The following is a 26,208-nucleotide window of genomic DNA, read 5'->3' on the forward strand; positions in this document are numbered from 1 at the left end:
AAAATTAACTAGGAAATGACTTGACTCATTGGAATTCCTTAATAAACCAAACATGTGTACCTGATGCAGTAAATGCTGCAAGCTGACCCGAATAAGCACTGTCTTTATGTGATACTCTTAAAGAATATAAATTAAACTACTTTTAACATGAACATGTAAAATATACTTAAAAGTTGAATGGAGCGTTCAAGCCAGAGTAGCAGATCTGGCTGCATCTTTCTCTTTTTGACATTTTTATCAGTACCAGTGAGAGCCTAAAGTAGAATGTTGTGAGCCATGGGAAACTACGCCAGAGCAATCGGTAGGCTTCTGTAGTATTGAAGATTTTAGTTTCTGCAAGCACCACACTTGAGGGAACATATAATGGCATGGTCTACATGGTGACGTTCACAACCAGAAGGTAGAAGTAACTGTAGTGCACTTTACTGAAACCTCTATTGTTCTTCTTGGTCGAAGAATACACCTTGCTTGATATTACACCAAACTAGGTGAGACATTCTCAGTGAGAGCACTACAACAACGAAGAATCAAAGACTCCTCATTAGTTTGAACTTGCATCTGAGACTTGTTCGTGTGAGTGACTGAACTGAAGAATTTATAAAGCACAATGTCACAGAACCAATAGGGCAGACGAAGGAGCATGGGACGTAACTGAGTACCAGCTTTTTCAAAAAACAATGGACATATGGTTCTCAATGCTTCTTACCTATGTGGACACCTCATTACATATAAACAGCCCTTAAATTTAAAAGCCTGCTCCACCAAAGTGAGCAGTTAGAAAGCCCTCATTGCCGAATCTCAAAGATCTAGAGGGGTGGTACATTATGATTTGTTTCTTAACATAATATAAAAAAGGAGTTTATAGGCAATATAAAGAACAGCTTTAACTTCATCCACTCTCTGACAGGAAGCCAGTGTAAGGCTCCCTTTGGCATTCATTGGGCACATGCTCATGTTCTAACAAACCCACCAGAAGTCTTGCTGCAGATTCTGGGCTATCAATAGAAGAAATGGGAAACTATTAGATATCCCGGTATAGAAAGTGGTGCAAAAGTCCCACCTCAGGTTCATTAAACTACCAACCACTACTGCAAGATTACTATGGGGAATGTTCGCCAGGGTTCTCTATATATTGCAGAGCAGAGAAAAAGGCTTCTTTAATAATAGTACCAACCTGCTGTTTCAGTAACAACTGTTGTATCCAAGACTATTGCCAGCTTCACAACTTTGGTCAACTGGAATATTTACCAAAATAGGTGGTTTTCCCCTTTGCTCCAATTGCCAGGGTGGAAAGGGATAAGAAATTGCAGTAGGATCATTAAAGTTGATAATAGGAACCCATTCTCAGTAAGTAAATCAGGATTAGAATACAGAATCAACATAGGAGAGACTAAATGGGCAAGAATACTAGCGGTCCTAGACCTTCAAGGTGACAGTGACATCAGCCTACACCTCACCCTCAATCACATTACATCAGAAATTATCCCTTAATCTCCTGTGCTTAAAATAAAATGGCTCTGACCTTATGTAATGCAATCTGGTGCTCAAGTAAAGCACTCCAACACCCTTTAGCAGCGTCTGTGCTATATAAAACTGCAAAATACACATATATGGAGTCTAAAATGCACTACTGGGCCCGGTTTTAACACAAAATTGTATATGAGGCCTTACTTAATACTCTGCTACATAAGAGGTTTTTGAAATTTGCTAAAAGCACTACTATCAACACCCAGATTTTTCAGAAGACTTGTGATTTTAGTGAACACATGCCACAGGCCAGCACCTTACTCTGAAAAGTGTCCCATACAGACATATCCAAGGGTGTGGTCAAATTCGTTACATTTACAAACAATTTAGTGGGGAACACAAACAATTGCAAAAAGAATGTTATTTTGGTAATTGATAGCATTTTGAAAGCATGTCTACTATTACATAAAATAATTGCTCCAGTCTCATGTCAGTTAAAGCTAGATGGGTCCCAAAGTTTGTTGTTCTACAAACTGAGTCGTGGTTTTAAAATGTTTGGGAGGCACAAGTCATGAAATACGCATTGCATACCCCTTTTTCTGATGTCTTGGGTTGATTCAATTCACAGACTGCCACTAGACATAAGAAAATTTAATGCAAGCCCAGAATATGATCGAACATTTAAGATGGACAAGAAACATGATCGTTGACTCAAAATGCCTGGTCAGTTTGTTTCCATACTTTCAGTTCAATATATCTGCCTTTATAAGATTAATTGTGTGAATGAATATATGAGCCAAGCATGGCAGGCAAAGAAAATATATGAGATGAACAAATCAGCACAAATGGCCGGATTACAATGTCGGGCAAAAAGCCTCCGATCAGTGGTCGGAGGCTTTCCGCCAGAGATCGTAGGTTTCATTCCAACCGTTGTACGAGGATGATGGCGTTCGGAATGAAACCAGTGGGGGGGATTTCAAACGGTTCTGATGGGCTCAAGGAGCCCATCGGAAGCCAGCATAATTCTCTAATGACGGCAGAGCCTGGCCCGGCTCTGGCTCTGCCATTGGGATTATGACGACGCTTTCCGACAGCCATTTCATGTCAGCCTTTCTGACATGAAAAGACTATTGGAAAGTGTCTTTAATCACAGTTACCAGACTTCCTTGCTCTAGAAACACTGTCTCTGTATTCAAATCTTATCTTTACAATGTGCAAGGGAGTTTGCATCGTTACTCTTGTGTAATTATATCTTGCTCTATTTTACTGAACAACACACTGCAGTTGTGTCATTGATATAAGCTCTATTTTTATTGAGCTTGCATTCTAATTCAGAATTTTGGACGCCAAAAGGCAGTGGAACTTTCCCAAGTAAGGGCAGCGATGTCTGCACAGAAAAGCTAAGAGTAACACAGGCGGAGACCTCCGGACATAGACATAGATTTGTGTATTGCATTTTGTAGCATATTTGTAGTAGTACTACTAAATATCTTCAAGATAACTTGGCTTTAGTACTAGACTACAAGAACCAGGAATGGAGATTTTAGATACAATTGCTTCAACTAAATCTGTATAAATAAACCCACAGAGAAATATTGTCTGTTTTTTACATTCGGATCCACAACCGGACACTGTCCTTTTATCAGCTGAGAGAAGATGTCATGTCACAGCTTCAGCATCAACTGTCCTTCTTGAGGAGACTAAAAGGTTGGATATGGTGGGAATAAAAGGCTTGATTGCAGGACTTTAGCAACTGCAATTAAGGCTCCCAATATTACTGCCTTACTTCACAAATATGACAGGTCCCAGTGAGACTCTCGACATGCCATTCCACTCAAAAACGGCCACATGAGCATACAGTACGTTTTGAAAAAGTGTTGCATATATGCACAATGGTTTCTAATCAAGTTATTAGTATGGATTAGGATTCTTCAGACTTTTCAGCTCCTATATATTACCATGGTCTTGCAATGCAGAACATTCCTTGGCAGCCTGAAGCACAACAGATGATTTGAAATCTTCCTATTTGAGGACACAAAATATTTAGCTCACATGCAGTCGAAGTAGTGCTGCAAAACAGACTTGGAAACCCTCAAGGAGTCTGGGTTAGAGATAATGGAGTACAAAAAACAATAGTTCAGATATTATTAATCTGGCTGTTCACAAAAGAGGGTTCAAACCCTTCAACTGTCCCAGAAGATTCACCAACAGTAGCACAAGCACCCTTATCGACAATGAAGAGCAGAAAAGGGCGGCGTTGAATAAACATCAGCAAATGTAGGAAAGCCTTCCATTAAATAGTGACTCTTTTCTTTCCCCTTCTGAATACGCCACTAAGATAGGAAGAAGTAACAGGAACCATTTCAAAGATTGAGGACATATTTAAGAAGACAGATGGGCGCTTAGTCTATGAAGTTCAAGCCATCTTCTTCAGCCATACCCTGAAAGATGCTTTCTCAATATCACGAAGACATGCTTCTGCAGGATGTCAGCACCCTTTGGGAGAAGAAAGTCGTGTTAAAAACCGGTAATTCACAAAATGGAAGGGTCATTTATTCCTGTTCTTTTCTGGTTTGAAAGAAGGGAACAACACATGATCCTCGACTTAAAGTAAGCAGACAAATGGATAAAGAAAGACATTTCTAATGTTGCTGGCATTTCACCAAATTTATCTCCAGCACCATTAAGGAAACTGGATGTGTGCCATACATCCACAAGATGCTTCCAGTCACATTTCAAAAGCAGTAAATATTTGAACATTCTAAACATTTATAGCTGGAATCATCCTTATAAATATAAAGTTCTTCCATTTGGTCTGAATTTAGCTCCAAGAATTCTTTCCAAATGTAATGCTGTTTTAGACCCACATCTCAGGAGGACAAATATTTTTTTAACTGATATAGAAATGAGAACTGTAGTTATTTCTTTGCAACTATCCTATAGGCTATATTTCAACTCAAGGAAATTCCCAAGTTCCAGCTGGCTAAAGAGAGTCAGAAATACAGAGACTGTGACAAGGCATATCGTTTGTCAAGCTAGGAATAGTGAACTGGAATTTAAATGGTGAACTACTAAAACAATACTTGATCATTTCCTGTTTTAGATGTCACCATTTCTGCAGTGAAAAGGCACAGTGAAGATATCTAGTGTCTTTGTTCCAACCTTCCCACTCCCATCTCTCCTGGGTCTATTGCTCACTGGCCTAACATCCTTTGCACGGCTGTCAGTAGGTTTAGAGAGGTGAGGAGATTAGCATCACTCTAGTTTGATAAAGATTGCGAGGTTAGTACAAAGGTGACACAATAAGGTAATTACAATATTTATCAGCTTATTCAGTTCATTCTTCAAAAGATTCAAAATCATGGATGACTGGTGATGTTCAAAAGACAAGTAAATATGAATAATCAGCAGCATATCCTTCGCTGCCCTTTCTCTTAGGAAACAGACATATTGTGTTCAATACAGAGTTGGAGTGGGATTTGCATTTGCCCCGCTCTTGATTTAAATGCCTTTGTTGAATATCTCAGTTCCCCACTCCTGAATTAATGGCTTTCATATCTACTCTAGTGTTTGTCCTACCAAAGCACTATTTTGGTCACACTGTACTTTGACTATATGAGAGGTATCCTCCAACGGCTAACTTCTTGCACTGTTGAACATGAGCAACTACTGACAAGGAGCGTACTGCTGGCAGGAGCGTTACGGCGCTTGCTGTGCAATTTTTAAAACTCACCTGTTTATTTTCTTTTAGGTACCGGATTCGCGCTTCTCTGCTCCCCTCACTTACACTCTAATCGTGCCCCTCACCGCCGTTTGGCGGGCTGGTTCTGGGGAGGCGGACATCTTGGTTTGGGGTGGTGAGGATTGGGCTGACAGCGCTCATTGCGCATGCGCCAGCGGGGGAACGCATATTTAAAGCGAGTCCCCGCCTTTCCCTCCCCCTGACAAGGAGCGTACTGCTGGCAGGAGCGTTACGGCGCTTGCTGTGCAATTTTTAAAACTCACCTGTTTATTTTCTTTTAGGTACCGGATTTGCGCTTCTCTGCTCCCCTCACTTGCACTGTAATCGTGCCCCTCACCGCCGTTTGGCGGGCTGGTTCTGGGGAGGCGGACATCTTGGTTTGGGGTGGTGAGGATTGGGCTGACAGCGCTCATTGCGCATGCGCCAGCGGGGGAACGCATATTTAATGCTCCTCCCCTAGCGCAGCGGGATCGCGCAGCGGGCGTGTCTTCGCGTGGCCGGAGTCGTGCCAGAGTCCTGCCCGTCTGCGCCCGTCCGCGCTAAGGCCGTGCAGGACGTGGCGGGCTCTGGCTCTGGTTCGTGATAGTTATAACAACTGGTCTGTTGCCATGCTGACATATTCTAGGAAGAGCCTGATGTCCATCAACCAGGTGAGCCGCTGCTGTGCACTTCCGCCTGTCCATCCTCTCTGTGGTCCGTATCGTTGTCCATGTAATGGTCTGATACTTGACCCCCCAATGCCTCTCCCTCGGAAATCTCCCTCTGTTGTCCATCATAGCAGGGTCTCTTCTCCCTCTCTACGGATAATGAACCTGAATGTGAGGTCGATCTTGAAACATCAGCAAAATCTGTATGATCTCATTGAGGATGAAGCTCCGGATATCCTGGCTATAACTGAAACATGGCTTCAGGAAGCTGACACTGCCATTCTCAATCTGGCATGCCCCTCTGACTATTCGATGTACACCTTGAATAGAGCATCTAGAGGGGGGGGAATAGCGCTGATAGTTAGGTCTTGTTTTCCCTGTGTGTGGAACAGCCTTAAGATCGCTGGCTGTGAAAGCGCCTCTTTCAAAGTCTCTGTCAACCCTGAGTTTACGCTGTCTGGGATGGTGGTATATCGTCCGCCGGGCAGTGATGTGCTGTTTAGAAATGCTTTCTCGGATACTGTCGGCACTTTGACCACTGACTGCGCCAACTTTTCTATACTGGGCGATTTAAATCTGCATTTCGACGCACTGTCCAGTTTGACAGCTCGTGCCATCGCTTTGGACCTAGAGGCTTTTCAATTGTTCCAGCTGGTTTCCCAGCCTACGCACATTGGGGGACATACTTTGGACCCTTTTTTCACCAACTTGACTGAGGCCAAAGTCACTGCGATTACCCCAGTAGAATGGTCTGACCATTTCCTGGTGTCTATCCAGTGTCCCGTATCAGTGACTATTCCCATTTCTTCAGCTAGACGGGTACTCAGGAGATCTTGGAACAAACTCAGGTTGGAAGACTTTCACCATCTTTTGTTGGTGGAGCCTTTGAACAATGTTGACGAAGGGTATGATCTCTTCTGCTCCTGGCTTACTAGGGCTCTGGACGCTCTGATACCCATTGTATCGACTAAGATCAATCCTCGCGAGTCTAGTCCCTGGTATGACGGGGCCTTACGCGCCTTGAAGGGAGCTTGTAGACGGGCGGAGAGGGCCTGGCGGAAGACATATGGGGCTGACTTAAAAGCCGCATATGCTGCTTCGGTTAAGCTCTATCACCGGGCCATATGTCGTGCTCGTGCGGCCTTCTATGCTGAAGAATTTCGGAACAGCACCAACCCGTCGAAGGCCATCTTCAAAACGGTTAAAGATCTTATGGCCAAACGGACTATCTCTTTAGCCGAGAGCTCTGTCTCCCATTGTGAAGCCCTGGCTTCCTATTTTTTGGGAAAGGTCCAAGCCATTTATCGGACTTTCCCTAGCATTGGGGTTCTGCTGGGAAGTTCCAATGAGGCACTACGTCAGATCACCCTGCCCTCATTTCCCCCTCTCACCTCGGACGGGTTTGACAAACTTGCTTTGCAAATTAAATCTGGATCTCCATCTGATCCGGTAAGGCCTGCTCTCTTTCGAGACCAGACCTTTTTGGGGCGCCCTGTTGTGCGCTCCCTTGTCAACCTCTCTCTGGAGTCGGGGGTAGTTCCAACTAAATGGAAGCAGGCGGTAGTGTCTCCGATCATCAAAAAACCCCTCCTTAGACCCGTCTAAGCCTGAAAGTTTTCGCCCCATCTCGCTGCTACCTTGGCCGGCAAAGTTGACAGAGGCCCATGTCAATCTAGCCCTGTCGGAACATCTAGCCCGGACCAACGCCCTTGATCCCACACAGAACGGTTTCCGCGCTGGTCACAGCACGGAGACCGCTCTCCTTGCAATGGTGGAATATCTGCGTGCTAGGTTGGATGCGGGTCAGACGGCGGCGCTGATATTGTTAGATCTCAGCGCCGCCTTCGACACTGTATCTCATGGCATCCTCCTGCATCGGCTTGAGGAGATCGGTGTCAGTGGTCTGGCGCTGCAGTGGTTCCGCTCCTTCCTGGACAACCGTTCCTTCTGTGTGGCCATTCCTCCCTTTTCGTCCAGTTTCCAGCCTCTGGCCATGGGGGTTCCGCAAGGGTCTTCGCTAAGTCCCACGTTGTTCAATCTTTACGTGAGACCGCTGGCTGATGTCGCGAGGCAGTGGGGCCTTACTCTGGTCTCATATGCAGATGACACTCAGCTGGCGGTTACCCTCAGCGGAGATGTTCATCAAGATGCCCCCAGGTTTCAGTCCGGACTGAAGGCGGTGGCATGCTGGCTGACAGAAAACTGTCTCCAGCTTAATGCCACAAAAACAGAGGTGATGGTTGTTGGGAAGGGAGTGGAGCTCTGGGGCGATCAGTGGTGGCCTTCTGAGCTGGGCCCCACTCCGACCCCAGTGTCGGAGGTGAAAAATCTTGGGGTCTGGTTGGACGTAGGCCTTACCTTCATAGGACATACTAAAAAAACGGCAGCCTGTTGTTTTGGTCTGTTAAGAGGACTTAGACCAGTTCTTAAATACTTTGATGCCCCTACCAGACAGCTTGTAGTCCAGGCTACTATCATCTCTCGCCTGGACTACGCTAGCTCTCTTCTGGCTGGGGCTAATCAGGCTGAGTTAACTCGCCTACAGCGGGTTCAAAATGCTGCGGCCAGAGCCATTGTTGGCCTACCCAGATTTTGCCCGGTGGCGAATGTCCTCCGTTCCTTGCATTGGCTCCCTGTAAGGAAGCGTATTCTTTTCAAGGTCCTTTGCTTGACTTTTAAGATATTAAGAGGTATAGGCCCTGAAATCCTGTCCAATCTTATTTCTTTCTATGTCCCCACCTGTAGCCTCCGATCTCAGGGCCAAGCCCTTGCTGTGGTCCCTAGATTTAGACTCAGTCGGATGGGGGGTCGTTCCTTCAGCTTGAAAGCTGCACTAATTTGGAACACCCTCCCAGTTGAAATCCGTCAGTTAGACGATCTGCTTTCTTTCCGGAGAGCCATTAAGACTTTTTTGTTTTAGTTGTTTATCTCAGGCTTTCCCGTTTCTGTTGTGTTGTGTTCCTCCTTGTCTTTGCGCCGGGACGCTCCTTGGCTGGAGTAGCTGTGCGCATAATAAATCATTATAACATAACATAACATAACTTTCTTTCCCACTTTATGCCATTTCGTAGGGTGTCCCTGCTCCTGCTTCACCCTCTTTTTATTTACAAACCAAACTAATTATACCAAGCACTGGCTTGCCACCCACAGCCTCCTCGCTCCTCTGATTGCCGTCACAGTATTGGCAGTCGACGATCTCTGAATGGTTTTGTATCCTTTCCATGATGGCCACCCATTCCCATGCATGTGCACATAGATGAAGATCTTAGAATGGCTTTTCTTAAAGGAAAAAAGTTTGAAGATGGCCAATGTGCATCTGAGTGGCCGCCACTTGGGATGATTTAAATAAAAATAAAAAACAATTCAGAATGTCTGGCTCTGCATTCACTTGCGAAACAGCTGTCTTGAAATGGTTATTTTTAAGTCGGGAGAAAAATGATTCCCTAATGGCCACTCGTGCATGCTCAGGTGCGGTGGCCATTTGGGCCAAATAAGAAATACTGGAAAAGTCAATAGGTCTGCGCCGGTGTAAGACGATACTCCACAACTGAAAAAGATCAGAAAAAATAATGATCTATATCATTAAGTAACCTTTATTTCAAGTTACACATGATGCTTCACCACTACTATATAATAAGTCATGAGTAAATTTCACTGATATCTTTTGCAGTTACTTCTTAACATAATGGTGTGAATTTTAAAATATCGACAAGTCCTCTTTTTTGAAGATAGAATAAACAATAGGGTGGCTGGTTAATTGCTGGTATTCTTGTTACAAGTGGGATCCCAAGGTAAAGCAGAATCAAAGAAATGTGTAGATGTATATATAATATACTCAGAAGCGTAACTGTTTATCCATCTTAAGATCATGTTTTGCGATTGGCGATGTTAATATATTTGACCATATTTGCTTCTGTCAAAGTTCATGTATAGTTTAACACTTCCCTATTCCTGTGTCAATTTGCGACCTTCATAAACAAAACATGTTTTAAAAAAAGCTTAATTTTGCAGCAAAAGCCACAGAGATGGGTAGTGCCAGAGAGCACCACTCAAGATGGCCACATTTTGAGAACGCTCCAGCAGCCAGAGCAACAATCCGTCCAAAATATCAGTTCAGAATGAACATCTTATTCATCTACTAACCTGTCCTATACTCGGAGGAGGTGATGGCCAAGCAGGAATCGTGCTGCTCCCTGGACTGTTTGGGTGTTGATACTAACAGCCAAAGGAAGTCTCACCTGCCTCACAACCTGTGAACCCGCTGGATGTGCCTTTGTAACATCAAGGCATTGGAGCACTGCTGCCCAGTCGCAGCTTCACTAAAAACTGCTTTCCAGGTTTGGCGTTGTCAGGGACTCATAGACAGAGCGGGGGTGGCAGACTTGGATGAATCACTGAGCTGCATATGACATGAGCTACAAGACAGGCACTCTTCGCACTGTGAGACTGGCCTGTGTAGCACAGGTAATGAATGTATGCATATTTCTTTATTAACTGATTGATTAATTAAAATCATTACACTAAAAGGTGCTATGCTGTACGCCCCTCCCCTCCACTCTATTGGGGCCTTGGAGCAGGGATGTTCCCCATGCCCACTTGTGGCAGCTCCTGCCACATCAGCAAATCCTGTGGATGCATAACATAATGTGTATTTGTAAAGCACATGTTCACCCGTAGGTATATTGGCACTGAACAACTGATGTTTATTGTAACCCACCTAATGGTTCTCATTTTATCTCAGGTGGATGAAAGGCTGAGTGGACCAGCCGGGATTTGAACCTGTGACCATGAGGTCGAACACAGTCCCCTGTGGTGGACGCATGCCATGCATCCAAACTGAAGTGCCCACATGAGGCATGGATGATGCGAAAGCACAACATAGTAAACAGAGAAAGCCAATCCTTCAGTCATCTTTAGCTGTCTGCATTCAGAGTGATACTGAGTGATGTTTGGGCCACTTGGTGCATATGCTGGCCTGAAGTGTCTCCTCCTCATAAAAATAAAGCTGGGCACTTAGGGGGCCGACCAACAAAATTGGGCCTCACATGGGGCTTGGGGACTAAGTCCACTCTTGATCAGGTTGGGCTTAGGGTAACATTCCTACTAAAGGGCCGGAGCTCTTGATTTAGGAGAATCCAGCCAGACGCTGCTATGAGTTGGGTGTCAAGCCAGCCTGGTGTGCACAGCAGGCAAGAAGTGGGAGCTGAAAAGAATAGAGCTGTGCCATGTCGAAAAGCATGGTGTAAAGGAGTTCCTTACGTCTCCTACTCAGCAGTTTAGATCAGGTAACATGGGAAAAACAGGTGTTAAACAAAATAAGAAAGGAGTACTCTCTCAGGAGCATATGAGAGACCAGGACACAGTCACCTTAGAAGCCCAGAAGGACAGTACGTGGACGAGGTGGATGTTAAAGAGCTCCTTCTAGAAACTGAGCAGTACTGCATCTATAGACATTAAGAGAGACTCAGCGCATGCAGCTAGGCGAAATGGAGGAAAGCTCAGACAAGCAACATTCACAAATTTACTTGCTAGAGTGTAGGATTTCTGATATAGAGGACAACTCAGTAGCGCAGTCAAAGATGTAAAAGGAAACACCTGCTGAGATGGAGAGAATTATACTGAAATATTAGGCCCTCAAATCACAATCCCACAGAAGTAATCCAATCTATGAATAGTTATGATCACTGAGTCCACAGCTATGGGGTACACAGAGGAGTATATCAAACAAATGCAGTTGAATTTCTTTGGCCGTGACAGCCCATGTCAAGTGTTTGTGTTCAGCGAGCATCCAGCACACTGGTTCCTAGACCTGTTTCAGGAGGTACTCTGCACTCCATTATTGCCAAAATATTAAACTACAGAAAACAAGACAAGATTTTAAAAATGGCAAGGGAGAAGAGCGATATGCAGACTGGAGAGGACATGTCGTGGAGAGCACACTGAAGAACTAAGCTTCTCCTTTCCAATTAAAGGAATAGTAATACCACGCCTCTGCCCAGACCTATGAAGACCTTCTAAAACAGACACTAAGGACTGGACAAAGAATCCCAGAAGACCAAAAAAGAAGAAAAAAACTTCAAAGGTTGGAGGGGAAGTGTCCCATTTGATTTAACTGGACTTCATGAAGGGTTCCTATAAAACAACCTTTGGGTCCTGACGAAAGCCAGCGACCCATAGGGCACAAAGTTGACTGAAACAAGTTGACCTGGTTCTTCCAGCGATAGATTTGAGAGACACCAAACACCTCTCTTTTCACATCTCGCATTATTTTGATTATACCACTACCTTTGATATTCTAAATAAAATGTGTCCTTTCTACATGGTCTCAGACTCAAGAGACAATCCCACCTGGTGGTGGAAAAGACCCAATGATGGAACGATCATTGGCTAAGAACGCCAACAGGAGACATGCCTTTGGCGGAACAACACTGTTGAAGGCCTCACAAACAATACTGGTGTTGCACTCCCTAAAATAGCACAGGTCAATAACTGCTCGCTCTGGCCACCCTCACAGCTAAGCCAGGTTAATAATCCAAATAACTTAAAAGAGATGATCAGAAGTGTAAACTACTTTAGTCTTGGGGATGTTATGGGGTGTATCACCGAGACGTTTGGGCTTTGTGTGTACTGGGAGTTGAGGGCAGATGGTTACCTTCAGATCTCACTCATGGCAGACATCTGGAAAACCTGTCTTGTTATTACACTACATGGTGCAATAATAGTAGTGTAGGACAATGGCGATTTAGAGCAAGAGCCTATAAACAACTGTGTGTTGACTATGATCACATGGAATTTGAGAGGGCTGAATTATCTCCATAGCACCCTCCCAAGTGTAGCCTATTTAAATAGACAAAATATAGATGTAGCTTTCCTGCAAGAAATGTGCCTTGCTGTAGACTGCCCCATTACCTTGTTCACAATTGGGGGTACACAGATATTTTTTCATTTTACTCGACATGTTCTAGTGGAGTATGGGTCTTAATTTTAAAGAAGTGCGCACTTCAAGCACCTCAATACAAGACTAAGTGACTACCGATATTTTCAGGGGGGTGTCAGAGCATCTTAGATCACATTCCAAATCATATACATCCCCACCTATGATGATCCTGAAATGTTGTCCATTGTAATGTCCCCACAATTAATTATATGGGGTGAGAATCATAATCTCACACTGCATGCTGAACTGGATAGCAAAGGTTGTGGTGCTAGAGAGCAGGTCAGGTCAAGGGAAACACTGATGAATATAATAAAGCAGTATGACTTGCTGGATCTCTGCTGAATTAGATTCCCTGTAGCTAGATGTTCACTTTTTACTGTGCAGTTCATGGTTCTTCATCTAGAATTAATTTCTGTATATGTACAAAAGATGCAACAGGTTGGGAAGAAAACTATAACGCACCTACCCACACACAATCCCTTCAGGTTGTTCTCTGGCAGGTAATTGCACTTTTGCACACAATCTCTACATACTTATCCAGGTCTAGGTCAGCCATCTTTTGAAAGCATACTGTTGCAGGACAAAGCCGGAAGCAACCAGGCGTCACTTTGACAGGCACAGACCTCAGAACTTCTCAGATCACTCCTCTGTAGTACGTGTTTTCTCTCGTTCAACTGACGCTCATACATATAAATTAGGGAGGTTACAGCCTACAGGGCTGCTTGACATGCCATTTAGAGAAGAAATAAGGCAGGCGATTAAGTCCTAGTCAGCTCAATCGCTGTATGCAATTAACGCTATATAAAAAGCGCAACACAACCTCATGGTTCTTATCAAAGATTATATTAAAGATTAGAAAACATCATACATCACATCTTGTGTACGTATACTCGAAAACTCTAATTTTCAGTGATATGTGTGCAATGTTCGAAAACCACAACGAGAAGTGAACAAACGTAAAGAAGTTAACAATTCCTTGTGTTTTAGTACAAACAATGCTCAGTCCAAGATGTTTTCTACAATGTTCTAAGGTCTGGTTGTTTTATTGTTGTCAACAATATTTGGACCCTTGTGCAGGTCTGCGGGTTGCATCAAGATAGTAAGATTACTGGGACATCTTTAATAATCGAGAGGTACGTAAGCTAATGATTACTGAGGTGAGTTAGCATTGTGCATATACCGCCATGTGTTTGATATCTCACAATATCGGGTAACAAACTTGTGAGGATCAAGAAATGACACCAGGGTAAGTGCCTAGTCTTGTAAAATGCAAATGTAGTACTCACGCAGGGGTAGCTTCATACCTCAAATGTGAGAATATTTATAGTCAATAACTACATTAGATAGTCCTGAGTGGGAAGTAATTGAACCTTCAAAAGTCGGTAGCCCTGGTGGCCAAGCACAAAAGATAATCCAATATGTCTACTAGGAAGCAGCAGTCTATCTTCGACGAAGCACCCGAATGGGCCAAGCAGCAGCAAGGCAGTGTTCCTTCACTGTCTTTAGTGAAACTGATAGCTTTGCCAGATTTTGAGACCTGTCCCACTCCCAAAGCCAGTCACGAATAAGCCCAAATTTAGCCCAGTGCAGACCAGTGGTAGCCCAAAACCCAGCCCAAAGTCGCAACTCTCAAACGATGCAAAAATAGTCTTCAGAAAACACTTAGAGAATAAATCTAAAATCTATTTAATATACAGATAGTGAGAGGAAGTTAACTGGGCACCTGTTTTAATAGCTACTAATTTTCAAGATCAGTCCCCACTGTGAACTTTTAACTTGTAGTTATGTCACCACAGATCTAAACCCACACCTAGCATTCACAAATTAACTCTACAAGAGCAGATCATGACCCACGTTTTATGCATGGATGGGAACGTCCGGGCTATTTCAGCAATGTGGCTCCAAAAAAGAATACTGTAAAGATCATGCAGAATTAACACCGCACAATGATGCACATAATAAGAAACATCCCCTTGGATTAAAGTAATTGCAACACAACTTGTTTGGCAGGGTTTATATTCTATCTACTGCCTGAAGATATTCAACAACAGTAACAAATAACTTCTTTACAACAACAGTATGGGACAACAGCAAAAATAAACATTGCAGCAGACAAATTTAAAAAGCTTTTTTCGTGCAAAACAAGTGTTCATAAATGTGTAGCAACAGTGTGAAAACTGAGGGCTGCTGCAGGAAGACAAGAGTTTCACACCTTTTCAGTTAAAATGTACTGAACAGGCCAGAAAAGACACAGTCACTTACTTTGACCAATTCCCAGCTTTCCATTCCAAAGTGCTTTACCGTTACCACTTACTCTGGAACAATAGGTTAAAGAGAACATTGCTATTTTCATTGTGTTGACGCTAGTGCTAGACTAAAGCTCCTTCTCTTGGCAAGCAGCAGACGGGTTTGTTTGGGGTACAAACGAAGGCAAGGCTGTTGGAGCAGAAAGGGAAATTACCCATTTTCCCAGAACTCTCGACAACACCCTCAACACTAACACTCCCTCAACTCTGCTGATACTGTCATTACTCACTTGTTCCATCTCACTCCATTCCCCTTCATTAGCGCCGTCACACTCTCATACTACCGTTGACCTGGGTCATCTCATGGGGCTCCTTCACACCTACCATCCACCCAGGGTTTTAATTATTCATGCTCTTAACTTTCATTTCCCAACAATGACCGTAAAAACCCTAAAGTAATCCATGTCAGCAAAGCAGTCCATGTTTCCATGTCATATGTTTTACTTCATGCAGTGGTCCCTAAGAGTATTTCCTTCTTCCAGATGATGTGATTCTCTAGTTTTATTTTCATAAAACATACTAATATAGTACAAATTGTGAAATGAGTCGCCTTCAGTTCAGGGTGAGTTCAGATTGTGAGTAGACATTTATGATAGGCATGTTTGAGAGCCCCAACTGTGAAGGCAGTACTGCTTTCTCACAGTGCCTGCCACTGTGTCATTAAGGTGTTCCGACTAAACGCACATCAAACCCTTGTCCTCTCAAGAGAGTGGATAGAGAGATAATCATATAAATGCCAATTGTAAATTAAAGCACTATGCAGAATGAGGGCAACAATGTGTAGGAGTTGTATATCATGCAAACTGGTAGGCATGATATGCTATGAGCACTTTGTCTGTAGAAACACGAAGTCAGGATTAAAATGCTATGCAGTGGTTGAGTGTGCTAATAAGACTTTATCATCCAAAGGAACCCCTTTTAACAACCTTGAAATAACAAAAGATTGAAGATAAAGCAAGGTTCTAAAGCTATGCCTTTCAGTTTGTATGCAGTTCCTTGATGCTGGATCATATCTCACTGTTCTATATTAGAAGGATTGTGACACATTAGTTTCAAATAATAAAAGGATCTTGGCGTGAAAAGCAGTAACTTACTGTGAGATATCCACAGAATACAATAGAAGTGGGCAAGCCTAGCCAGAACACAGCCATGAAAATATCTAATGTACATAATTTATTAAGGAGTTTTAAATAGCGCTAGCCTGACCCGAGGGTATCGGAGCGCTTCACAACAGTTTTTGAGCAAGATCCATACAATAAGCAATATTCTACATATAACTTTGGCAGTCCAAGTGTGCTGAGCAGCATTTGGGTAGTACGTGAGTCCTGAGATAACCTCTTAGTGTGCACGTTGTCTTGGGGTTGATACAATAAAGCAGGGTTCAACATAATAGGTTCGGAAATCCAAGTGTGCTGAGCAGCATTGAGGTAGTCCGTGAGTCCTGAGAAAACCTCATAGAGTGCACGTTGTCTTGGGGTTAAACCAATTAAGGGGGGGAAGGAGCAGTTGGGGGTCGCATAGCAGGGAGGAGGAAACTCTTTGAGCTACAATGTCCGGAAGAGACGACGAGCAGGAAGTGGCGTATTGATGGCGGCTATCCATTTGGGAGGGAGCGGTTGAGGAAAAGGATTTTAAGTTGTTTTTTTAATTTTGTGAAGGACGGGATAGTCCTGATATCGGCTGGAATGGCATTCCAGATTTTGGGTGCATTACCGGCGAAGGACAGTGCAGCAGTTTTTTGTTTGCGTGTTTTTAAGGGGATGAATAGTAGGGTACTGGAGCTCCTGAGGTTCCTTGTCTGACCAGCCCTCTTGAGTTTGGCAGCCAAATACTCAGGTTTTCCTGTGTGCAGGGCTTTATGTGTGAGGCAGGCGGTTCTGTATCTGGCACACAGTTCGATTGGGAGCCATTTTAGTTCTCTGAGTGCTGGTGAGATGTGATCGTATTTCCTGATTCCAGTGACCATTCTAGCTGCTGCGTTGAGAGTAGTGTTGGGGGGGGCTAGATGCGATTTTGTTGTACCAGTGAGGGTGGCATCCCCATAGTCAAGTCTGGATAGCACCAGTGATTGGGTGGCTTGTTTGAGGTCATTGGTTGGGATGAATGGTTTTATTTTGTTAAGTAACTTCAGGTTGACGAAGGCACTATTTGCGGAGTTCCTGATGTGATTGGCCATGTCGAGGTTTGAGTCTAGGGTAATTCCTAATGATTTAACCGAGTGGGTCAGAGTGTGATTGCCGTTAAGAGCATCCAAAGCTTTTAGCCATTCTGAAATATGTGGGTTCTCCTCTTTGTTGGAGATGAGGAGTATTTCGGTTTTGTCTTGGTTGAGTTTTAAGTGGTTAAGCGACAGCCAATGTTGGATTTCTTTTAGAGTGGCATTTAGTCTGTGGATGTCCTCGATGGAGGAGGTTTCAAGATAGAGTTGGGTGTCGTATGCATTGAGGTGGAAAGGCATGTTAGCCTTTTAGAGTAGGGTGGTGAGGGGTTCTATGTATATGTTGATGAGGTGACAGCACTGAACCTTGGGGGATGCCCCTGTTGACATGGTGTAGCTCGGAGGTGACGTTTTTGATTTTTATCCTTTGTGAGCGGCTGTGTAAGGAGGAGAAGAACCAGCGTAGGACCACCTCATCAGCTCCTACCCTTTCTTGTAGCACCTCGATGAGAAGTTGGCGATCAACCGTGTCAAAGGCTGCCGATAGGTCTAGGAGAAGGAGGAGGCAGCATTGGTCAGTGTCGAGGGATTTGTGGATGTCGTCAGTGATGTTAAGGATCGCGGTCTCAGTGCTGTAGCCTTTTCTGAAACCCGATTGGTGGGTGTCAAGAAGGTTGATGTTGTTCATGTGCTGAGTCAGTTGTTGGAGGACGCATTTTTCCAGTATTTTTGATAGGAGGGGGAGATTGGAGATGGGTCTGAAGTTATTCAGTTCCTTGGAGTCAAGGCCTGGATTTTTTAGTAGTGGTGTGACTTGACCAACTTTGAGGCATTCAGGTATGATGCCGGTTCTTAGGGAGCTGTTGATGATCTTGCACCAGAACTGGACTATGGAGAGACTCCGTTTTTTGGTCAGTTCGGTGGGAATCGGGTCAAGGACGTGAGAGGCTGGTTTGGAGGTGGAGATCAGTTTGAGGATTTCGGTTTCCGGAATGGGGTAGAAGGACTTCTAGGTTTTAGTGGGGTGCTTGGGAGAGCTATCTACTGTCACTGGAGGCAGGTTTTTGCAGACGGGTTGACGTTGATGTCCAGTGAGAGCTAAAGCTTGGTGATTTTTTCTTCGAAGAAGTTGGCGAAGTTTTCACACAGGTCTTTGGAGGCCTGTAGGGAGTATTCCGGGGTTTTGGGGGCTTGTTGTTTGATGAATTTGAACAGTTCGTTGGGCCTGTTTTTTTGCGTTGTCCAGGGCGGCGCAGAAGAAGGTGGATTTTTCACTGCTGATGTGTTTTTTGTATTTCCTTCGGGCTGCTTTGAGTTGTTCGAGTAGGCTTGTGGAGGGGTTGTTCCTCCATAGTCTTTCTGAAGCTCATAGTTGTCTTCTTTTTTTGTTAATGTTCATATTTAACGAAGATCTGGATGGGATATTCCTGCATTATTTTAGTCTTAAGGGGGCTATTTGATCTAGAATGGATGTCATGTTTGTGTTGTAGTGGGCAGTGAGTTCTGTTGTGGATATATCATCCGTGGGGGCAGTGAGGAGAGAGTTAACCCTTCTCTCTAGGTCAGTCATGTTAATCTGGGTGAAGTTTCTAGTCCATTTCAGAGGGTCTTGGGATGGGGGTTTAGATGTGATAGGCTGAGTGAGGTGGAAAAGGATTAAGTGGTGGTCGGACCAGTCCACGGGCAGGATGCGGTCTATCATGACAGTGTCGTGCTGGGCGATAATAGCGTCCAGGATTGCTCCTTTGTTATGCGTTTCCTCTGAGCAGTGTTGGGTGAGGTTGTTGCTGTGAAGCAGCTCCTTCAGGTTCTGGATTAGCAGGTTGCTTTCTTCATTCCAGTGAAGATTGAGGTCGCCCAGAATAAGGTTGTTCATATCTCGGAGAGAGCAGTGGGCAATCAGGTCGGATAGGTGTTCGGTGAATGTGGTGGTGTTGCCTGGGGGGTGATAAATGAGGTGGCAGATGAGTGTTTTATTGTTGCTAGTGTTGATGTTGGCGGTTAGGCACTCAAAGGTGTTGTAGGTGAAGGAGTCTATTTCCGTCACAGAAATATTGTTTTTGTGGATGATGGCTATATCTCCACCTTTTTGATCTTTTCTATCTTTGTTAGTGATAACAAAGCCAGGGGGGACAATAGTATCCATGAGTGGAAAAGAGGAGTCATTTAGCCATGTCTCAGTGATGAATGCTATGTCTATGTCAAGGGTGAGGATGGATTCCGCTAGCTCTGTGGCATGCTTGGTGGCTGATCTGCAGTTTATGAGCATGCAGTTTGTGGGGGGCGTCTGTTGCGTGTTTAATCGGTCGAGGGACCGTGTGGATGATAGTGCGTGTGGCCGGGGGTCTAGGGGATTTCGGGGGGAGGGGGGCCTGTTTTCTTCCCAGTTTGGTGATCACCTGTATTTTGTATTGGGGGGTGGCAGTAATGCACAAGTTACTACTTGTGTAACTATATATCTGTGAGAGACATTAGTTAGTGATAGATTCCTTACCTTAAAATATCCCCAGGCGTCAGACTGGATCCGGAACGTTTTTCGTCAGCAATACCCCTGCGCGTCGGTAGGTGGCGTCGTGCAGCTCTGCGTCCGTCGCTGGCGTTGTAAGCGCCGAGATGCCATCACGGAGACTACTTAGGCGCCACCCATGCGCGCTGACGTCAGTTCTGTACGCGACTTTCCGCGCCAGGAATGCAGAGTCATGCAAGAAACTGACCACTGGTGCCATGAATCTAGGGCCCTGAAAGGGATGACCTTAACCCTAGAAATCAGTTCGCAGAACGGGGAGGATGGGTGGGGCGTTAAGGAATCTATCACTAACTAATACCTCTTACAGATATATCGTTACACAAGTAGTAACTTGTGCATCTGAAAGAGACACGTTAGTGATAGATTCCTTACCTTAGAATAGGTACCCCAGCAATACCAACCCCAGTGGTGGTTCTGCGAATAGATTACACCAGAAAGTCACGGAGAACAGAACGGCCAAAGAAGCCGTCTCTCCGGACTTGACTGTCAAGGCAGTAATGCTTGGTAAACGTGTGCTGTGAGGCCCACATTGCTGCCTGACATATATCCTGCAAGGGAACGCCCCGTCCCAGGGCAGTAGTGGCTGCCGTCACCCTGGTAGAATGGGCACGCAGCCCCACAGGAGGCTCCTTCTTAGCCAACGAGTAACACGCTTTGATGCACAAAACGACCCACCAAGAGATGGTTCGTTTGTGCACGGCCCGACCTTTTTTGGCGCCCACGTAGCCAACAAAGAGCTGGTCATCCACCCGGAACTGTTGTGTACGCTTCAGATAGAACGAGAGTGCACGTTTTGGGTCCAGAAGGTGGAGCCTCTCTTCCTCTTTTGAAGGATGCGGAAAGAAGGTGGGCAAAGTGATGGTCTGTCCGATGAGGAAAGGCGTGACAACCTTTGGCAAGAAAGGAGGACAGGTCCTTAAAACCACCTTGTCCAGATGAACAGAAAGGAAAGGAGGTTTAGAAAAAAGAGCCTGGAGCTCACTCACTCTTCTGGCAGAGGTGATAGCTATCAGGAAAGCCGTCTTTAGAGGGAGAAGACGTAAAGGACAGTTATGAAGGGGCTCAAAAGGAGTGCTCTTCAGAAAAGTCAAGACAATATTTAAGTCCCATTAAGGCATTATGTAAGGCACGGTGTGTGTGTAATGCCTTTCAGGAAACGGTTAACAACCGGGGACTTAAAGAGAGAAGGCTGATCTGGAAGCCTTAGAAAGGCGGAGATGGCTGAAAGATAACCTTTGATAGTGCCCAGAGCAGAGCCCTGCTGGGCCAAGGACAGTAGGAACAGAAGGACCTCAGAAAGAGGGATCCACAGACTTTGCTGTGCACCATGCCACAAACTTGTTCCATCTGCAGGCGTATACCGTCTTAGCGGAGGGACACCTGGCTGCCAGAATGACATCACAGACTTCAGGAGGAAGATCGAAAGCTGTCAACTGTCGCCGCTCAATCTCCACGCATGGAGGTGGAGGCTGGACAGGTTCGGGTGGAGGACGATTCTCTGCTGCTGCGACAGAAGATCCTCCCAAAGAGGCAGATCGATCGGGGGATCGATCACCATGCTGAGTAGCTCGGGATACCAGTATCTTCGTGCCCAATCCGGAGCCACAAGTATGACTTGGGCCCGGTGGCGCCGAATCTTCTTCAGCACTCTGGGCAGAAGTGGTATAGGCGGAAAGACGTACAACAGACCGCAACTCCACTCGCGATGAAAAGCGTCGCCAAGAGAGTGCCGCCTTGGAAATTCCAACGTGCAGAACTGATGACATTGCGCGTTCTCTTCGGTGGCGAATATATCTAACCAAGGCTCTCCCCACTGCAGAAAGAGACCTTGCGACACGTCCGAGTGCAGACGCCATTCGTGATCCATCAAGCACCGGCGGCTGAGTTCGTCCGTCCTGGCGTTCAGATAACCTACCAGGTGTTGAACCACCAAGGTAATGCCTTGATGTTCCAGCCATGTCCAGAGGTGCAGAGCCTCCTGACATAGGGTCCACAACCCCACCCCGCCCTGCTTGTTGCAATAACACATGGCGGTGGTGTTGTCCTTGAACACCTGCACCACACGTCCCCGGACAGAGGGAAGGAATGCCTTCAGTGCAAGCCGGATCGCCCAAAGCTCCAAAAGGTTGATATGGAGCTGGGACTCCGCCGGAGACCAGAGGTCTGATCTCCGCCTCTCCCAAGTGGCCGCCCCATTCCAGGAGGGACGCATTCGTCACCACTGTGTGCTCCTGTTGGGGAAGGGAGAGGGATCTGCCACTGACCCAATCGCGATTCGTGAGCCACCACTGCAATTGGCGTGCAGTGCCCTCCAAGATCTGGACATGATCGGACAGGTTGCCCTGATGCTATGCCCACTGGAACTTCAGGTCCCACTGCAGAGCCTGCATATGCCATCTGGCATGTTGCACTAGCAGGATGCAGGAGGCCATCAGGCCCAGAAGCCAGAGGGTCATATTGACTGAAACCCGGGATAGAAGCTGAAAGATCGGAATCATAGCCTGAATATCCCGGACTAGCTGCTCGGGAGGATAAACCCAAAACCGCGTCGAATCCAGAACCGCTCAGATGTAGGGGAGCTTCTGAGAAGGACTAAGGCGCGACTTTGGCACGTTGATGGAGAACCCCAGCAAATGCAGGAGGTCGGCCGTAGTCTGAAGGTGGGTGACGACTGTCTGGGGCGAGCCCGCCTTCAACAACCAGTCGTCGAGGTAGGGGAAGACTGACACCACTGATCTGCGCAGATGAGCTGCGACTATCGCCATCACTTTCGTGAACACCCGAGGGGCGCTGATAAGGCCGAAGGGGAGCACGGCAAACTGAAAATGCTCCTGGCCTACCGAGAATGTGCAAATATGCCTCCTGCAAGTCCAACGCTACCATCCAGTCTCCAGGGTCGAGGGCAGCCAAAACCTGAGCCCTGGTGTTCCAGCCACGTCCAGAGGCGCAGAGCCTCCTGACAAAGGGTCCACAACCCCACCCCGCCCTGCTTGTTGCAATAACACATGGCGGTGGTGTTGTCCTTGAACACCTGCACCACACGTCCCCGGACAGAGGGAAGGAATGCCTTCAGTGCAAGCCGGATCGCCCAAAGCTCCAAAAGGTTGATATGGAGCTGGGACTCCGCCGGAGACCAGAGGTCTGATCTCCGCCTCTCCCAAGTGGCCGACCCATTCCAGGAGGGACGCATTCGTCACCACTGTGTGCTCCTGTTGGGGAAGGGAGAGGGATCTGCCACTGACCCAATCGCGATTCGTGAGCCACCACTGCAATTGGCGTGCAGTGCCCTCCAAGATCTGGACATGATCGGACAGGTTGCCCTGATGCTATGCCCACTGGAACTTCAGGTCCCACTGCAGAGCCTGCATATGCCATCTGGCATGTTGCACTAGCAGGATGCAGGAGGCCATCAGGCCCAGAAGCCAGAGGGTCATATTGACTGAAACCCGGGATAGAAGCTGAAAGATCGGAATCATAGCCTGAATATCCCGGACTAGCTGCTCGGGAGGATAAACCCAAAACCGCGTCGAATCCAGAACCGCTCAGATGTAGGGGAGCTTCTGAGAAGGACTAAGGCGCGACTTTGGCACGTTGATGGAGAACCCCAGCAAATGCAGGAGGTCGGCCGTAGTCTGAAGGTGGGTGACGACTGTCTGGGGCGAGCCCGCCTTCAACAACCAGTCGTCGAGGTAGGGGAAGACTGACACCCCTGATCTGCGCAGATGAGCTGCGACTATCGCCATCACTTTCGTGAACACCCGAGGGGCGCTGATAAGGCCGAAGGGGAGCACGGCAAACTGAAAATGCTCCTGGCCTACCGAGAATGTGCAAATATGCCTCCTGCAAGTCCAACGCTACCATCCAGTCTCCAGGGTCGAGGGCAGCCAAAACCTGAGCCCTGGTGTTCCAGCCACGTCCAGAGGCGCAGAGCCTCCTGACAAAGGGTCCACAACCCCACCCCGCCCTGCTTGTTGCAATAACACATGGCGGTGGTGTTGTCCTTGAACACCTGCACCACACGTCCCCGGACAGAGGGAAGGAATGCCTTCAGTGCAAGCCGGATCGCCCAAAGCTCCAAAAGGTTGATATGGAGCTGGGACTCCGCCGGAGACCAGAGGTCTGATCTCCGCCTCTCCCAAGTGGCCGACCCATTCCAGGAGGGACGCATTCGTCACCACTGTGTGCTCCTGTTGGGGAAGGGAGAGGGATCTGCCACTGACCCAATCGCGATTCGTGAGCCACCACTGCAATTGGCGTGCAGTGCCCTCCAAGATCTGGACATGATCGGACAGGTTGCCCTGATGCTATGCCCACTGGAACTTCAGGTCCCACTGCAGAGCCTGCATATGCCATCTGGCATGTTGCACTAGCAGGATGCAGGAGGCCATCAGGCCCAGAAGCCAGAGGGTCATATTGACTGAAACCCGGGATAGAAGCTGAAAGATCGGAATCATAGCCTGAATATCCCGGACTAGCTGCTCGGGAGGATAAACCCAAAACCGCGTCGAATCCAGAACCGCTCAGATGTAGGGGAGCTTCTGAGAAGGACTAAGGCGCGACTTTGTCACGTTGATGGAGAACCCCAGCAAATGCAGGAGGTCGGCCGTAGTCTGAAGGTGGGTGACGACTGTCTGGGGCGAGCCCGCCTTCAACAACCAGTCGTCGAGGTAGGGGAAGACTGACACCCCTGATCTGCGCAGATGAGCTGCGACTATCGCCATCACTTTCGTGAACACCCGAGGGGCGCTGATAAGGCCGAAGGGGAGCACGGCAAACTGAAAATGCTCCTGGCCTACCGAGAATGTGCAAATATGCCTCCTGCAAGTCCAACGCTACCATCCAGTCTCCAGGGTCGAGGGCAGCCAAAACCTGAGCCCTGGTGTCCCAGCCACGTCCAGAGGCGCAGAGCCCCCTGACAAAGGGTCCACAACCCCACCCCGCCCTGCTTGTTGCAATAACACATGGCGGTGGTGTTGTCCTTGAACACCTGCACCACACGTCCCCGGACAGAGGGAAGGAATGCCTTCAGTGCAAGCCGGATCGCCCAAAGCTCCAAAAGGTTGATATGGAGCTGGGACTCCGCCGGAGACCAGAGGTCTGATCTCCGCCTCTCCCAAGTGGCCGACCCATTCCAGGAGGGACGCATTCGTCACCACTGTGTGCTCCTGTTGGGGAAGGGAGAGGGATCTGCCACTGACCCAATCGCGATTCGTGAGCCACCACTGCAATTGGCGTGCAGTGCCCTCCAAGATCTGGACATGATCGGACAGGTTGCCCTGATGCTATGCCCACTGGAACTTCAGGTCCCACTGCAGAGCCTGCATATGCCATCTGGCATGTTGCACTAGCAGGATGCAGGAGGCCATCAGGCCCAGAAGCCAGAGGGTCATATTGACTGAAACCCGGGATAGAAGCTGAAAGATCGGAATCATAGCCTGAATATCCCGGACTAGCTGCTCGGGAGGATAAACCCAAAACCGCGTCGAATCCAGAACCGCTCAGATGTAGGGGAGCTTCTGAGAAGGACTAAGGCGCGACTTTGGCACGTTGATGGAGAACCCCAGCAAATGCAGGAGGTCGGCCGTAGTCTGAAGGTCGGTGACGACTGTCTGGGGCGAGCCCGCCTTCAACAACCAGTCGTCGAGGTAGGGGAAGACTGACACCCCTGATCTGCGCAGATGAGCTGCGACTATCGCCATCACTTTCGTGAACACCCGAGGGGCGCTGATAAGGCCGAAGGGGAGCACGGCAAACTGAAAATGCTCCTGGCCTGCCGAGAATGTGCAAATATGCCTCCTGCAAGTCCAACGCTACCATCCAGTCTCCAGGGTCGAGGGCAGCCAAAACCTGAGCCAGAGTCAACATCTTGAACTTCTCCTTCCGGAGGAAGCGATTGATGTTCCTGAGGTCCAAGATGGAGCGCAGGCCCCCTTTCTCCTTCTTGGGGACCAGAAAGTAGTGGCAATAACAACCACGTCCTACTTCTGGCCCAGGAACGCACTCAATGGCCCCCTTGGCCAGGAGGGCCGTGACTTCGTGTTGGAGAAGCGCAAAGTGATCCCCCGACATGCGGTGGAACTGAGGTGGCATGGTTGGGGGGGTAGTCTCAAAGGGGAGGGAGTATCCCCTCCAGACGATTTGCAGCACCCACCTGTCTGAAGTGACAGAACGCCAGTGGGGGAGGTGATGTCGGATCCTGCTGCCCACTGGCGTGGGGTGCACCCCAAAGCTCGGACTAGACGGCTTTGAGGTGGATGCTGCAGGAGCGGAGGTGGACTGACCCGCACGCTGGCCCCCTATGCCGCCACAGCAGGCTCCATGCCCACAGCCGCGCTGAATTTGGTTCTGTGCAGGCTTCTGGCTGAACAAGCGTGCAGGGGCGCACCTACCTTGGCCACGAAAGGAACGAAAATTAGACGTGGCC

At 47.1% G+C, this 26,208-nt stretch overlaps 1 protein-coding gene across 4 annotated transcripts in view; it reads right to left on the reverse strand.

The window, feature by feature from the left end:
- The window catches only part of N4BP2 (NEDD4 binding protein 2), a 1,530,410-nt gene that overhangs the window by 246,548 nt on the left and 1,257,654 nt on the right, over positions 1-26,208 (reverse strand). Inside the window, exon 15 of one of the 4 annotated variants that reach the window (XM_085642235.1) lies at positions 3,790-3,963. The exons of the other annotated variants lie outside the window; for them this stretch is intronic. Within the exon in view, the coding sequence (XP_085498361.1) occupies positions 3,898-3,963 (66 nt within the window). The 3' untranslated portion in view covers positions 3,790-3,897. Of the gene's footprint in view, positions 1-3,789; positions 3,964-26,208 lie in introns of those variants that run through there. 4 annotated transcript variants of the gene reach the window in all.

The sequence above is a fragment of the Triturus cristatus genome, chromosome 2_2 (genome assembly GCF_964204655.1).
Source record: "Triturus cristatus chromosome 2_2, aTriCri1.1, whole genome shotgun sequence".
Lineage (NCBI taxonomy): Eukaryota > Metazoa > Chordata > Amphibia > Caudata > Salamandridae > Triturus > Triturus cristatus.